The sequence below is a fragment of the Zalophus californianus genome, chromosome 6, assembly GCF_009762305.2.
Source record: "Zalophus californianus isolate mZalCal1 chromosome 6, mZalCal1.pri.v2, whole genome shotgun sequence".
NCBI lineage: Eukaryota > Metazoa > Chordata > Mammalia > Carnivora > Otariidae > Zalophus > Zalophus californianus.
The window spans coordinates 25098649-25115289 of record NC_045600.1 but is presented as its reverse complement, the minus strand read 5'-3'; the positions used below and the strand labels follow the sequence as shown (position 1 = coordinate 25115289).

The following is a 16641-nucleotide window of genomic DNA, read 5'->3' as shown; positions in this document are numbered from 1 at the left end:
TATTAGTGGGGGAGATGCTGCTTTAGGTGGGTGGTGAGAAAAAGCCCCACAGGGAAGGTGGCTTCTTGTTGAAACCTGAATATCAAAGAAGAATCAGCCATGCCAGGTTCTGGAAGCACAGCATTCTAAGCTAAAGGAGCAGAGCCTGGCATGTCTGAGGAGGGGGACAGTTTGGCTGCAGCAGAGCAGGCAGGGGAGTGGGGAGGGGAGCAGGCAGGAGAGGGCAATAGAAGGAGGAGGTCACCGAGGTGGCCTGCAGCCATTCAGGTGGGGCTTGGTGGGCCATGACATGCATGAAGTCTGAATTTCATTCCCCACACGATGAGAAGTCAGCGCAGGGTGTTAAATGTCGGGGAGTGACACGGTTTGATTTGCAGTTTTAGAGGAACTGTTTTGTGAAGTTTTATGTAGTTTTATGAAGAACACAGCTGAGCACAACCAGACTCTTAAATACAGAGAACAACCTCGTGGCTGCTGGGGCAGGGGCAGGGGGCAGAGGTGAAATAGGTGGAGGGAACTGAGAGGTACAAACGTCCAGTTATAAAACAAGTAAGTCATGGAGATGAGAAGTATAGCATAGAGAATACTGTCAATAATATTGTAATAGTGTTGTTTGGTGACAGATGGTGACTACACTTGCCATAGTGAGCGCTAAGTAATGTATAGAATGGTTGGATCAATATGTCATACACCTGAAACTAACATAACATTGTATGTTAATTACACTTTAATTAAAAAAAAAAAAAAGAATGGAAGAAGGAAGGCCGGTGAGGAGGCTAATGCAGCAGTCCAGGCAAGACAGGACCATAGCTGGAGCCGAGGAAGGAGGTGGTGGTAGAGAGGAGTGGACGGATCCAGAATGGACTTTGGAAGTAAAGCCAGAAGGACTTGCTGATGTGGAGAATGAAGGAAAGGAAGAGAGGAAGATACACGCCTGGTTATTTTGTTTCAGGAACTGGTTGGATGGTGGTGCCATTTACTTAGATGGGGAAAGACTCGGGGAGTAACAGGTACGGAGGGACAGGGATCAGGAGCCAAGACTTCTGTTTTGGTCATGTGATGCTTACCTTGTCTGTTTGACATCTACGGGGAGATATCTGGTCTGCTATATGGATTTAGAGCTTGGTGAACAGGTCAGGACTGGAGATATGCATGTGAGAGTTAGAGGTATGGCAATGTATTTAAAACCATGGGGCAAGAGGAGATCATCTAGGCAAGGAGTGTGGATGGAGTTAAGAAGGCGGCCACTGGACCACTCTGACACCTTTAGGTGTCCCAGAGGGGGAGGAGGAGCCTGAGCAGGAGTAGGTGGGGGAAGGTGAGGTATCAAGGAACCAAGTGAGGGATGCTTTCAAGAAGGAATCAGGTCTCGGCTGGTTCAAGTACTGCTTAGAGGTCAAATAATATGAGGTCAGAAAGGTGACCACAGGACTCAGCAACATGAAGATAATTGGTGACCTTGACAAAAGCTGTGTTAGTGAAGGAGGTGAGTGTGGAGACCTGACTGGAGGGAGCAGAATTGAAAAGGGGATGCAAAGAAGTGAATGGCAATGTGGGCACCTCCAGGAGCCCCTCGGAGAGGAGGCTGGGGCAGAAAGATGGGTGACATGGAGGCAGGAAGTTTCGTAAAGAAGGAAAATGCTGATAGGAAGAAAAGAAGAAGAAATGGGTCATGAGGAAGGAAGAGGAGAAAATTGCAGGACAGAGTCCTTGAAAAGGTGGAGACAAAACAGAGGAGCATGGGGAAGGGAGGGAAAAATAAAACAAGACGAAATCAGAGAGGGAGAGAAACCATAAGACACTCTTAATCATAGGAAGCAAACTGAGGGACGCTGGAGGGGAGGTGGGGGGATGGGGTAACAGGGTGATGGGCAGTAAGGAGGGCACTGGATGCAGTGAGCAAGCGCGGGGTGTTATATACAACTGATGACTCACCGGCCTCTACCTCTGAAACTAATAATACGTTATATGTTAATTAATTGAATTTAAATTAAAAAAACAAAACAAAACAAAGGCTGGCAGCCATGGAGTGCAGCGCTAAGGGGCAGGGGTGGCCTCGGGGAGCAGTGCTGAGAGAGGGAGGGGCTGGAGGTGTGTGCTAGAGGCGGCAGGTAGGCTGGCGGGTGTGGGGGGGGGCAGGTGGGGGGGTGGGGGGCAGAGGTCTCCCATCTCACTGCTGAGCAACATCTTCCCTGAGAGAGAGTCCAGGCTGACAGGTCAGAGGGGCGGAGCGAAGTGTACAAGCCTCGTGGGGCAACTTGAGTCCATCTGAAAACTGATTTTCAAATACCTTAAAACTAAATTTTAGGGGCACCTGGCTGGCTCACTTGGTGAAGCCTGCGACTCTTGATCTTGGGGTTGTGGGTTCGAGCCCCATGTTGGGTGTAGAGATTACTTAAAAATAAAATCTTTTTTAAAACCGTAAATTTGGGGTGCCTGGGTGGCTCAGTCAGTTAAGTGTCTGCCTTCGGCTCCGGTCATGATCCCAGGGTCCTGGGACCAAGTCCTGCATCGGGCTCCCTGCTCAGCGGGGAGGGAGTCTGCTTCTCCCTCTCCCTCTGCCCCTCCCCCCTGCTTGTGTGCTCTCTCTCTCTCTCTCTCAAATAAATAAATAAAATCTTTTTAAATAAATAAATAACCCTAAATTTTAAAACAACTTTAAAGTGAGACAGACTACATCCTGTTTTAATATGGTTATCATCATATTATATGTGAGCTTTAAAAAATATTTATTATTATTAGAGCTGCTAGTTATTAAATGGTTGCCACGTGATAGGCATCATGCTAGACATTTCACATCAATTCCCTCCCAAAACCTTGTATGCATTAATATCTCCATTTTTACAGATAAGAAAACAGAAGTAAGGGAAGAATAAGTAGCTTGCTCAAGGTCACACAGCTAGTCAGGGGCGAGAACAGAACTAACATTTAAATTTTGCAGCCCTTGAAGAGATGCAGGTGTGCATGGCATATTAAGTAAGGGAATTGGCAGAGAAGAGGGATTAGGGGGTAAGAAGAGAATGAAGGCGGGGGAAAGTTTGTTCTCACAACAATATAAGGTGTTGTGCACTTTAGTGAAAGTACATCCTGGTGGTTGACACAAGAGACACACAATCAGTACATAGAACATTGACTGTGGAAAAGAAAATCGAGTAAGACATTTTCCTGGGTCTGAAGGCTGAAGGCACTGCCTCCCGCACAGTAAAGTTTCAAGAGTTCTTCAGCCTCTTCCCAACAGTGTCCTCAGCATATCTGCCTTCCCCCCGTAAAAATAAGCATGATAATGTGTTTCAACAGGATGTTTTCCCCAACCCTATGTAGCACGTAAGCAAAAATATTTTTTTAAATATTTATTTATTTATTAATTTTAGAGAGTTAAAGAGTGGGGGAAGGGCAGAGGGAGAGGGAGAGAGTCCTAAGCAGACTCTCTGCCGAGCGCAGAGCCCAAACCAGGGCCCGAACTCACACCCTGAGATCACGACCTGAGCTGAAACCAAGAGCCAGACACTTAAGGGACTACGCGACTCAGGCGCCCCCAAAATATTTTTAAGTTAAAAAAAATACAACTTCTATGCAAACCAGCTTCTAGACAAGCCTGATGCCTCACCACTTAGAACTGATGGTGTCCCTAAAGTTTCTGGAGCCACGTCTGCTCCCATAGTTCTCCAAGGAAACCACGTCACATGGTGTAATATACCACCACAGCCTCTCTAGGTAAATACAACCCCTGTGTTCCGGGCTATCTCTATTAGTTTAATGGTTGCATCATATTCTGCCAGATGGATATTTATTATATACTTTACCCTTCCCCTGTGAGTCACGAATGTTACTTTTATAAGTAAGGCCGTGATAAACACCTCAAGCATGGAACGCTTCTCATATCCTGCACTGTCTCCTTAGGAAGCAGCTCAGATGTGATGTTGCTTGTGTGATAGCAAAATATCTGTGACCAGATCACATTTGCCAAATAGATTGTAGCAATTTGCTTGCCCCCTGCAATATAGCAGTAGGATTGTTTTACTACATTGTTGCCAGCACTGGGACTCCTCTTAATATTTTGTGTTTAAATGAATAACTGAAAAATTATTGCCCCAGTGTCTTACTTCGCATGAACATTGAGTAGTCCTTTTTCCCCAGTGCCACGGACATCTGTCAACTCTGAGAATGGGTTCTCTGGGATTTGGGGAATACTAAGATGACTCCCTCCCTCCCCCAGCCCTCAATATAGGGCTCCAGTCACTGGATCTGAGCTGGAATCACTTCTACATACGGGGAGCTGTGGCCTTGTGCAATGGTCTCCAGGTAAGGCGCTCTCTGGCAGTGGTGTGTTGCGTCCAGTGAGGACATCCAGGGCCTCCCATCCCTCCATCTTGAACCTCTTCCTCATGACCCCATGGATGAGCACACATGGAGCTCTCGTCAAATGCTTTCCCGTTGTTAGCATCCCTCCCATAATTTCTGCATGTGCTTTATTCTTTAGTATAAATCCTACTTTGGCCAAGTCACCTTGCTGGGGCCTCAGTGGCATCTTTGGGGATACTTCAAGAGGGCAATTTCCTTAGGGGGTAGGGAATGACCAGGTTCTGACTCCCTCCACTGGGAGGGATCTGGAAAGGTCTGGTGGAGCTCTCCCTCTGGGAGACCACTGAGCACCCAACTGGATGGCAGCAGGGGAGAGAAACCAGGGCCTGCTGGCTGGAAGAGTCACACGGAGCCTTGATGCTGATGCTGTTCTCTCCCCTCCCTGGAGGCTAATATGACCCTGCAGAAACTGGATCTCTCTATGAACGGCTTTGGGAACGAGGGGGCTACGGCCCTAGGAGAGGTCCTCAGACTCAACAACTCCCTGGGCTACCTAGACATCAGCAGCAATGACATCAGCAACGACGGAGTCTCCAAAATCAGCAAAGGGCTGGAGGTCAATGAGAGCCTCAAAGTTCTGAAGGTAAAGTCTTTACTTAAGCTGGGAATGGGCCGTTTTATGTGTGTGTCCGTGTGCATGTGTGCACTCACGTATGTGTGCATGCATCTGTGTGCCCACGCTTCTGTGAGCCTGCATCCGTGTGTGTATCTCTGTGTGTGTCCATGCATCCATGTGTATACATCCATATGTCCACATGTGTGCAGCCGTACGTGTGTCTATGCATCCTTGTGTTTGTGTCCACGTGTGTGCAGCCGTGCGTGTGCCTATGCATCCTTGTGTGTGTGTCCATGTGTGTGCATCCGTGCGTGTGTGCATCAGGGGGTGTGTCCATGCATCCGTGTGTGTGTGTCCACGTGTGTGCAGCCGTGCGTGTGTCTATGCATCCTTGTGTGTGTGTCCATGTGTGTGCATCCGTGTGTGTGTGCATCGGGGGTGTGTCCATGCATTCGTGTGTGTGTGTGTATTTGTGTGTGTTGGGCTGGGGACAGCAGGGTGATGGGGCTGCATATTGCTGGAGAGAATTGTTGGGAAAATTCACCTTGTGCTTCACATGTGCATAGATTCTTGACTATCCCTCTGCTCTAACCCTAATGTCACCCTCTACGGTCACCGGGTGCCTGGTGTCATCTTCTAACCGGTCTTCCTTCCTCCCGCCTGGGTCTCCTCCAGACTCTGCTCTGCACTGAAGCCAGAGTGTGCGTTTTGAGCATAAGTCTGACTTTCACCCCCACCCCCATCTAGTCTCTTCCAGCTTAGACCCCCACATGGCTTCCTGTGGTTCAAACCCAGTTCTCTCATCCTGGTGTGCTTCTCCAGCCTCAGTTTACCCCACACTCTCCCTCGCTGTCCAGCCATGGCCTCGGGTCTTCTTTCATCTCCCCCATCCCAGGGCCCGACTCTCCCTGTGGCCTCGGACTCAGCCTCCCCTGTAGTGCTCTCCCCCACTGCTCCCTGCACCTACCCGAGTCCCTGCCCCAGCTCAGCACGCCGCTCCAGCAGCTGTCCTCATGGACTCCCAGATCTCAGCTTACCCCTTCACGCACAACTTGCCAGGTTCCTTCTTAGACTCTGACTTCAGTGACTCGCTGACTGGTTACCCCCACTGGTGTGAGAGCTGCATGAGAGCAAAGACTGTGTTTGCTTCTGCCCATTATTATACCCCTTGTACTTATTGGCATATAGTAGGTGCCCAATGAATGTCCATTAATGAATGAATGAATACATCTTTCATTTAAAATTGATTGACTTATAAGGGCGCCTGGGTGGCTCAGTGGGTTAAGCGTCTGCCTTTGGCTCAGCACATGATCTCAGGGTCCTGGGATCAAGCCCCGCATTGAGCCGCCTGCCCTGCAGGGAGCCTGTTTCTCCCCTCCCTCTCCCTGCTGCTCCCCCTGCTTGTGTGCTCTCTCTCTCTGTCTAATAAATACGTAAAATCTTCAAAAATAAATAAATAGATTGGCTTATAGATGTCTAACATAGAAGCTCTTGGGCAGTTGGAAAACAGATGAAAGAGGAGGCCTCCCATTACCAGTTTCCCTTTCTGGGGCTCCCACAGTGAGACAGATGCATATCAGGTGGCTTGCTTCTTGCCCACGGCACAGCCCTCCGGCGCAGGCTCCGCTCGCTCCACCTGTCAGATGAGAAAGCGGAGCCTACGTGACCAGCTCAGGCCCATGCAGCTCCAGAGAGGCAGAGAAGTCAGCCCTCCCTGGCTTCCCACTGCAACTCCAAATTCCTCAAGATGTGGGGGCGATTCGGGGGGAGGCAACAGATGTGGGGGTGCTGGTGGAGAAGGACGGGGGTTAGAAGTCAGTGACAATGAGCTGCCATCTGAGAGGACAAGCACCTTAGAGCTGCAGAGAAGAAGCCAGCTTCCCAGCAGTGGAGGGAGCAGGGCGACCGGCTGGCTAGTGACCGCAAGAGCTGGGAGCGAGGTCTGGCCAGAGCGGGAGGAAGAATAACTCAGAGAAGAGAGACTGACTGGATGCAGCCTGCCTGTGATTCAGCCTCCGTGGAACCATGAAGCCAAGGAAAGTTCGGAGCACCTGAATCGTAAAAGACTGAAACACGGCCTCAACAACATGGCAATGGGGGTTTTCTCTAATTGATGGGGGTACCGGTGATTTTAACACTTTTTCTACCTCTTTTTGAATTTCTTGTATAATGACCATGTGTCATTGTTTAAATGTTTAATTAAACCCATTGTCATGTGTTTATATTTAAAAAATTTTAAATGTCTTAAAATGAAAGAAAAAAGTTTTAAACACAACTTAAAACATACCTCTCAGTTTGGACGTAGGTGGAAGCTGCATCGGTTTTGCCACTGGAATGATCTCTTGTTCTCCACGTGGAGCACAGCCCTCCTTCCCCTACTTTTGGAAAAAATAAGGTTTCCCCAGGGAAGTGTGTCCATCAAAGTCTTCTAGAGGCTAAGCCCTATGAAGTCTGTGTTTTCTCTCTCGAGTCCATCAGAGCCCAGGAAACACCTGACACACAGTAGGTGCTCAATGAAAGTTCTGGCTGACTCATCAGGACACCACCTGGCGGAAAGCCTTCGCTAATAATAACTAACATTCATTTGCTGCTTTACTATGTACCTAGCACTCTTTTGAATGTTTCGCTTGAATTAATTTATTGGATCCTCAGAGTGGCCCTAAGCGATAGGTTCCCAGGGGTCAGGGAATTGACCCAAGGCCAGAAAACTAGTAAGCAGAGCCACTGGGCTCCATGTTCCTTGCTGTTAACCTCCACCCCAAGCTTCAGTGGCTCTCAGCTACATTAGGATACTACCCTGGCTACGCAGCTAGGCCTGCATGGTCCCTGTGACCTGGCCCATTCCAGCTCTGTGGCCTTGTTCTTTCTGTTCCTGCTCATGAAATGTTTGCTATTGCCCAAACACCTCTGCACCTTTGCACTTGCCTGCCCTTGTCGACTTCGGTGCCTCTTACTCCCTCCTCTGGTCCTGCCCCCTGCTTCTTCCAGACCAGAAGAATCCCCATTAGTCCTGCAAGGCTTAGTTCGAGTGTCCCCTCCACTGTGCTGGATGTCCTTTTCCTGGCCCCTGCATGTGCCTCTGTCACTGCCCTCACCCCACTTCTGATGCCATTGACTCCTTTGCCTGTGGCCCCCTCTAGAGTGTGAGCTACGTGAGGGCAGAGACCTTGTCCTGTCTGCCTGTGCAACCCTTTGCACATTTCCCAGCACCCGGCACATGGTAGGTTTGCTGGACGGATGGATAGATGGATGGATGAGCAGTGATGGACAAGCAGATGGATGACTGGACGAACAGGGAGACAGGTGCTTACAGAGAAGTCTGGGTGGAAGATAGAGATGATGATTTGATGGGAAGAAAGGGAAGCCCTGCTCTGAGCCAGGCTCTCCTGTCCCCATCTCGTCTTCCTCTGATCTTGCCCCTCCTCCCACAGCTTTTCCTGAACCCTATGAGTATGGACGGGGCTGTTCTACTTATCCTGTCCATCAAGAGGAACCCCAAATCCAAGATGGAAGAGATCGACATTTCCGTGAGTGATCAGACAGTGGCTGCTTGCACCAGGGCCCACACCAGTTACCACGGCCGCGGGCACCATGTGGGCGCTTACCACAGCCACGCTGGGTGGCCAGGCGCCAACAGCTCTGTCCCTGACACCCATGCTCCATGATAAGGTCACTCCTTTTGGAGTACAACTTGGCCCTCTCTTGGGCTCCTTTTCGCAGGCGTAGCCCGTCCGTTGGTAACTTTATGGTGCGAAATCCCAGACCAGAGCCCGAGTGGGTCTGGGAGCAGAAACAGCAGAGACAGAGGTGGGATCCCCCGAGCAGCCTTTGTTCACTGCCAGCCCTGCTCGTGGACAGCCCTGGGTCCCAGAACGGTTCCAGAATCGCAGAACTTTTAGAATCTGCATATTAACACACGTACAAATTTGTATTTGTATTCCATGACGTGGCCTCCTGAGAGTAGCATGTAAGGGTGAACGCCCTGAGGGAGGAGGAAGGCCCAAGGAGGGGACTTCGCTGGGCCAGGTGTTCGTGCCTGGATCATCAGACAGGTGGTAGCTGGCCCACCACTTTATACTAGTTGTCCCCCCAACGTGATCTCTGCTCCGCTCCTCTGGCCCCACTCTGGGAGGTAGGTAGAGTGGACTCATGTCCCAGAGCTATCGTGAACAAAGTACCACACTCCAGGGCGGGGAGGGGGGGCAGGGTTCAAACAGTAGAAGTATATTATCTCACAGTTCTGTGAACTAAAGCCCAAGATCAAGGTGTTGGCAGGACTGGTTCCTTTAGAGGACTGCGAGGAAGAACGGGCTCGATGCCTCTCCCAGCTTCTGCTCATTTGTTGGCAATCTTGGATGTTCCTTGGCTTGTAGGAGCATCGCCCTGAGTTCTGCCTTCAGCTTCCGATGGCGTTCTCCTTGTGTGCATGTCTGTCTCTGTATCCAAACGCCCCTTTATAGAAGGACACCAGTCATAGCGGATTAGGGCCCACCCCAATGACCTCATCTTAACTCAATCATCTAAAAAGACCCTGCTTGTGATCCTGCTCTCACTGTGTCTCTCTCTGTCAAATAAATAAATAAAATCTTTGGGGCGCCTGGGTGGCTCAGTTGGTGAATCGACTGCCTTCGGCTCAGGTCATGATCCTGGAGTCCCGGGATCGAGTCCCACATCGGGCTCCCTGCTGAGCGGGGAGTCTGCTTCTCCCTCTGAACCTCTTGCCTCTCATGCTCTCTATCTCTCATTCTCTCTCTCTCTCAAATAAATAAATAAATAAATAAATCTTTAAAAAAAATTAAAAAAAATAAATAAAATCTTTAAAAAAAATAAATAAATAAAAAGACCCTATTTGCAAATAAGGTCACCTTCATAGGTACGGGGGATTAGGACTTCAGTATCTTTTTGGTGGGAACACAGTTCAACCCATAACAAGAACTGTTCCTCATTTTCCCCTTTTGTATATAAGGAAACTGAACCAGAGAGGTTAGATGACTTGCCCAGGACCACACAGGCAAGTGAGAAACATGACAAAGGGTAAACCCAGGGCTTCTGCCTCTTACTCTAGTGTTCTATAAAGGGACAGTGTTAAAGTCATGTTACATTATTTTAATGCCACACAAATATGATATTTTGCCAAGATCTGAAAGCCTTGCAATAATATCAGTGATGATATTTTGAATGTTTAAGCCCAAACTCCTTGGAACTAAATAATAAGTAAAATTTGGACTTAGTTTTGCCACAGATTATGAAACATTAGAAAAACATACCTGCTTTTCTTTTCATTCTGTCCTCTTCTCCTTGCTCCCTGCCCCCGGGCTCCTCTTTTTGCTCATGGTCTTTCTCCTCAGGGGCCTTCTGTCCACCCTCATCCTACAGCTCTGGACTTGCACCCCTCACGCTGCCTTAACCCCCACCCCACCCCAACTCTGGGACTTGCACCCCTCACGCTGCCTTAACCCCCACCCCACCCCAACTCTGGGACTCAGTTACGGGTCCAGATTTTGTTGGCATTTGCTCTCCCCCCGCCCAGTGCAGGTTGGAAGGCATGCCCTCAGGCACTGTCTTGGTGTCTGGGGAACATTGGAAGCGGTGCTGTTTGGCTAACCCCAGATGGTGCACGACCCCACGAGCTGAGATCACACTGCCACCTTACAAGCCTACCAGCACAGACAGGTCTGAATTAGACTTTTCCTTCCCTTTCGTCATCTCTCCTGATGTAGCTCTAAACAGTGTTGGAATCCCTTCATTGCAGATGAGTTTTCTCTAGAACTTTCTCTAGAATATCTACAAATTGGGATGAGGTAAGCCTGCAGCCCTTAAGCATGGGTTTAATTATTTGAAGTGGCAAATAATTCCTCACAACCACATCTGAGGAATGAAGCAGGCTGACCAAACCAGGGAAGGTCAGCTTTGGTCAAACACTGCTTCACAGAACATGTCTTCTCCTGTGGCCTCTAACCCAGCTCTGAGGGCACTTCCAAAAGGCACATTCCCAATGGGTTTTGAACCAGGACAGGGTGGTTGGGATGAGGAATCCTCTTCCAGGGCACCTGCTCCAAAGACCAATATGGTGTAGAAATGGACATTTCAGGGCATTTGCCTGGAGGCCAGTCTCCTAACCCCATAGCTGTGTCTCATCTGCCACACGCAGACACTGAGGCTCACCATCCGAGAGCTGAACTGAGAGTATGTGATAGTACCAGCCCTCAGCTAGAACATCTGATCAAAATCACGTGCAAACCTTACAAGTCAAATTGCAAGCTCTAAGAAAGGTGAGCTACACCAGTCTAGGAGCAGCACTGCAGAACAAGCTGGAAAAGCCAAAACAAAACAAAACAAAAAAACGCTCTGCCTTTGGCTTGGATGGGCCTGCTGGTCTGCAGGGCGGAGGTGCGGAAGGGGGTGGGGGGGTGGAGATGGTACAACGGCGGCAATGCCTTCCTCATGATGGGTCCCCTCTCTTCCCGCCTCAGAATGTGCTGGTGTCTGAGCAGTTCCTAAAAATATTGGATGGGGTGTGTGCCATCCACCCCCAGCTGGACGTGATATACAAGTCAGTGCAAGGCTTCTCTGCCAAGAAAGCGCTCCTCCAGTGGACGAACCCCATGAAATTGATCCAGGTGAGCCCTCGCCTTCCTCTTGGAGACCCCAAAGACCAAGAGTCGCCCCTCTCCCAAAGCGTCTGCACAATCCTCTCTGACAAGGAATGTCTCTCGGACGTGGAATATTCCTTGTGGGTGTTGGATCCCCTCAGCAGTGCTTCCCGGCTCCCAGAGGAAGGGGCCATCTGGGAAAGGGCTGAAGTGGGAGGGGCTTGGAACAGGATGGTTTCTATCAGCCAGGCTCCTCTGCTTGCTAATGTACAACCAAAGGCAAGTCACTGTGCTCTCTGGGCCCCAGTCTCTTCACCTGGAAAATGGGTAGAACAACAGGACTCACGCCGGGAGGGCTGCTGTGGAGATCCAGTTCTGTTACACACAAACGCCTGGCCAATAATAAGCACCCAACAAATGCAAGCTCTTGCCAGTAGCTGGTAAGGATGCCAAGACACCCCTGTGGTGAGGACAGCTATTTGGTGGCTTCAGCTAAAGAGGTCCTTTCTGTCTTGTGGTCACCTGCTCCCAGCTCAAGTCTCAGATCACAGAAGGCAGATGTAACCATGGAAATGAAAAATTAGACAGTTTTAGAGCTACAAGGGCTCTCATCTGGTCTGATCACCTCACAGAGTAGTGCCCAGCCCAGGCTGGTGTTCCTATTCCCGGCTCTCACCGGTGGTAGGGTTGACCAGCCTCTGCGGGATGCACACTGGTTGCCATCTGTGGTGATGCCATGCCGATGTGGGTTCTACAGGGTATGTACTGCTGGGGCTGCTTCCTGCTCCTTGGTTGGTCTGCTCTGTGCCTTAGCTTCCAGGACTAAATAGAAGAGCTCTGCATGAATATTATTGTTGTATGGAAAGTTCTAGAAGGCAAGGGGGTCATCAAGTATCTTCACGAGTCAGATGACATAAGATGGAACCAAGAGGAAACCTGTTTCGCAAGGGGAGCAGGATGCTCCAGGGAACAGGAATGGAGTTCTCAGATGCAAAGTTCAAGCCCCCCAAGGGACTAAAATAAAGGTGATGACATTGGCAGGAGTAGGGAAGTCCTCTCTAGCCCCACCCTCTCTGTCCGCCCCTCCCAGCTGGTTCTCCAACATTTGAGCCCCCCTGGATTTCTCCCTGTTTCTCTACACCAGTTCTCGCTCAACCCCAGGCCTGTGCACATGCACATTCCTCTGCCTGGAACACCCTTCCTCCTGCCTTCTGTGTCTCACTCATTCCTACTCTTCCTCTAGGTCTCTACTCAAGTTCATGTCCTTGGGCAACCCTTCCAGACTCCCTAGTCAGGAGTAGCTAGGCCCTCTCTGAACTCCTCCAGGGCAGGAGCGATGATGGGTCTTGTCACCAGCACCTACCAAAGCAACAAGCCCTTCTTGCGCTGGTCAAAGTTCTTGTTGCTGAGCACACAATCCACTCCAGCTGGGTTAAACAAAGAGGGATATATGACCAGAGACAGACCCCAGAAACATTGAGAGGGGCTGAAGAAACAGATTCTTGGTTTAGGTTCCAGAAATGGCTCCCGAAATCCCCCATGTGGGCTGCCAGGGTGATGGCTGCTTCTGCTATGATCGGGAGGCTGCCCAATGGGGAATCACCCATTGAATCAGGACGGCCCCCCAGCTGCGTCTGGCCTGCTCCTTCCAAGTCAGACCTCCCACACAAGCCTCCCCTGGGTGCTTGGTGAAATGCATCCCATTCCAACGCCTAGCTGAAGGGGGGTTTTGGGAAAGTCGACGTTTGGCTCTGCAGCATCTGCACTGTAGAGGGGCGTGCTGTGGAGGGAGGGGAGGCATGCCGGCTCACCCGCGGGGTCCGCCACAGTGCTTACAACCGCCGACAGGGTCGAGCTGCCTGTGCGTCACCTGGGACGTGTTGGATTGAGGTGCCAGTGGGTGTCAGCACGGACTTGTGAGCAGCTATTGAGGATGCAGAAGTAGGGTCCCCCCGGGGGAAGAGGCAGTGCACCCCAGAGGGCAAAGTGTGGGGAAAGAAGATCCGGGGACCGAGAACTGGTCCCTGAGGAGTTCCTCAGTGAGCACGGTTATCTGCGGGAATATCTATCAATCTGGCTGGGCCTTGAGGGCCTTTTGAGAGTGGGAGGGGAAGAGAAACATAAAGATACTTAGAAAGGACCCCAAAAGAATGTTTTAATGATACTGAAAAGGTGTTCACAATGTATTAGTACAGGGCATTTTATAAGAGTATGTACGATAGAAAGATGATGGATGGACGGAAAGATCGATAATAGATGACAGATGAATAATAGATGATAGATGATAGATGGATAGATGGATAGATAGACAGATACATAGATGATAGATAGATAGATAGATAGATAGATGATAGAATGATAGATGATAGATAGATAGACAGACAGATGGATAGATAGACAGACAGATAGATAGACAGATAGACAGATAGACAGATAGACAGACAGATATATAGAAAGAACAAACAGCAGAGACCCTAATCCTTCCTTCTTTGGAGCTGCATGGCGATCCTGCTCCGTGGAGTGGGGGCTCCCGGACACTGAGCAAACCCCACAGCCGTCATGGCATGCAGCTCCGTGCAGGGCTCTTGGGCTTAGGCGACCGCTAACACACAGGAGACTCGGGCCCCCCAGTCTGCCTCTTACACCTCCCCTGCCCTTGCCAGGCCACCCTTTGGCGGAAGGTAGCGGTGGGGGGTGGGGGGAGGTTAATAAATGTTATAAAGTCAAGTGTGCGCTCCTGGTGTCTCCTGCTTCTCTCAGAGCTACGCCGACCAGCACGGAATCACAGTTGTAGACTTCTTCAGGAGCTTGAACCCTAAAGGAATGATGACGATGCCTGTGGGCGACTTCCGGAAAGCTATGATACAGGTGTGCTGACCCTGTGGCTACAGCCAGGGTGTGTGTGTGTGTCTGTCTGTCCGTGTTTCTGTGTGTGTCTGTGTGTCTGCATGTGCGTCTGTGTGTGTGTGTGTGTGTGTGTGTGTGTGTGTGTGTGTCCGTGTGTCTGTGTCTGGGGGCAGGGGCTGCAGAGGGATGGGCAGAGAGCTCCGCTGACCTTGCCCGGCCCACCCACCCCTTCAGCAGGACAAGGTCCCCGTAAACCTGTACCAAGTCAGGGAGCTGATAAAGAAGCTGGATGACAAGAGAGGCGGGGTGAACTTCAGGTCAGTCCCAGCCCCCCCCATGTCCGACCTCCCCCGAAACAGCACTCTCCCCAGGGCCCCCCGCGGGCTGCCCTCCGCCTCAGCTTCCCCTCAGCCATGGGCTGCTGGCTGCAGGGCCAGACTCTGGGGACACAGTGGGGTGACACAGGGGAGCACGTGGCTAGGCCCCAGTACGTGAGAGGGGTCTGCAGGTCCCCCGGGAGCCCGAAGGGGAGGATGGCTCAGGCAGGGACGGGAGTCGCACTGGGAAGCCACAGGCCACTCAGCGCCGTGGGCGGGACGTGGGCTCCGCCCCTTAAAGAGACAGGAAAGAGCCAGGGTGACAGTCCCAAGGGAGCCCTTGCTGCGGCCTCTCACAGGGCTCAGCAGCCACTGTCCTCGCCTGCTCATGGCGATAGACACTGAGTTTTGGAGGAGGGCAGTACAGAAGCTCAGTGCGCCCACAGAACAGGGCAGCTGGTCTGTGTGGTTCTGGAAGCTGCTCCACTGAGCTGGACCTCCTCGCCAAGGCCTACAGGTTGGCCCCCCTCTGGCCCTGCGGCTTTGCGTCTTACAGTGTCCTTAGGGAGCTCTGTCCAAGGGATCCACTCTGGCCCTGCCCCACGAGCCTTCCCCGGGTACCTCTGTCCTGTGCCCGCATCAGCGTGCGTGCGTGTGATATAGGGGTTTAAAATGTGGGCTCTGAGGCCGGACCACCGGAGTCCCAAGCCCAGCTCCACTCCTGGGCAAGTTACCCAATCTCCCTGGGCTTCAGTTTCCCCATCTGTACTATGAAGCTAATAATAGTGCCTATGGTAGCAGAGTTTTTGAGGACTAAGTGGATGAACGCCTGTAAAACATTTAGGACATTATCTGGCATGTGGTAGGCTCAGAGGACACATATGTTTTCTTATATATTATTTTACCCTCACAAACACACAGGTTCCCTTATTTATCATAAATAGAAGCATGTTATCATGTTCCTCTGAGCTTGCTTTGCCTTCCAGGATGTCTTGGCAATCTTTCCACGTCTGTACATTTAGATCCATCTCCATCTTTTTTAAATGCCATGTGCTATATATAGCACAGAAGTCTCATTATTGAGTCTCATTTTTAATGGACGTTTAAGTTATTTCCATTGTTTTGCTACCACAAATAATACTGTAACCAGCATCCTTTTGTATACGGTATTTGCACGCATGAGTCTCTCTAACAAGGGCTCGGTGGAGCGAATCCCGTGCAATCGCTGGGCCAAAGGGTATGCATATTCTAAATTTCAGTCTACTGCCAAACCCCTGCCAACAATGTAAACCAGCTCACTGCCCGGTCCCCCAAGCCGGCACGTAAACTTACCCATGTTCAACCCTCTGCCACCATGAGCACTGGGTTGACAGATGGTCTCGCTTGGATTTGCGACTGCCTAACATTCCCGCCAGTCAGCCACGAGGCTCCACCGACACCCAGTGTTTTCCCCTTACCTTTCAAACCAGTTTCTTGAAAACGGCGAAGCCATAGCAACAAGTCTGATCTGGAGAGAAGTCCTGGCGACAGAGAAGTCCTGGCAAGTCAGATGGTGGCAGGGAGGAGGCAGCGATCTGTCTGAAACCTCCATAGACAATCATCAAGGCCAGACTGTGAGCGAGCCAATAAAGTCTGACTGGGTCTCCATGCCTCTGGGCTGCTGGTGGTATGCCCTTCCCCGGGGCAGCACCTCCTGGTTTTAGTGGCCAGCAGGGGGCGCATCCTCGGCAGCCTTGGTGGGAACGGGGTCGGGGGGTCGGGGGGGGGGGGATCAAATTGGAAATGCAACCGGGTTGCTAGGCTGCTACAGAAAAGCGGGGAGTGGAAGGGAGGAGATCAGTACACAAAAGCAGTCATCATAGTAAATGTAAACTGTGTCCAGGAGGAGATTTCTGAGATGCTGGAGGCAGTGGCTGAGGGAACAGATGCTCAGGAAACGAGAACAGGGATATTTAGAAGCAAATGC

At 50.7% G+C, this 16641-nt stretch overlaps 1 protein-coding gene across 2 annotated transcripts in view; it reads left to right on the top strand.

Moving 5' to 3' along the window:
* The window catches only part of LRRC74A (leucine rich repeat containing 74A), a 31494-nt gene extending 15176 nt beyond the window's left edge, over positions 1-16318 (top strand). The window contains exons 8-14 of one of the 2 annotated variants that reach the window (XM_027571619.1): positions 4217-4302; positions 4769-4945; positions 8350-8445; positions 11392-11538; positions 14272-14379; positions 14593-14675; positions 16145-16318. In XM_027571619.1, coding sequence (XP_027427420.1) covers positions 4217-4302; positions 4769-4945; positions 8350-8445; positions 11392-11538; positions 14272-14379; positions 14593-14675; positions 16145-16169 — 722 coding nt within the window. In that variant the 3' untranslated portion in view covers positions 16170-16318. Of the gene's footprint in view, positions 1-4216; positions 4303-4750; positions 4946-8349; positions 8446-11391; positions 11539-14271; positions 14380-14592; positions 14676-16144 lie in introns of both variants that reach the window. The other variant, XM_027571618.1, reaches the window with a different exon arrangement.
* The last annotated feature ends 323 nt before the right edge of the window (positions 16319-16641 follow it).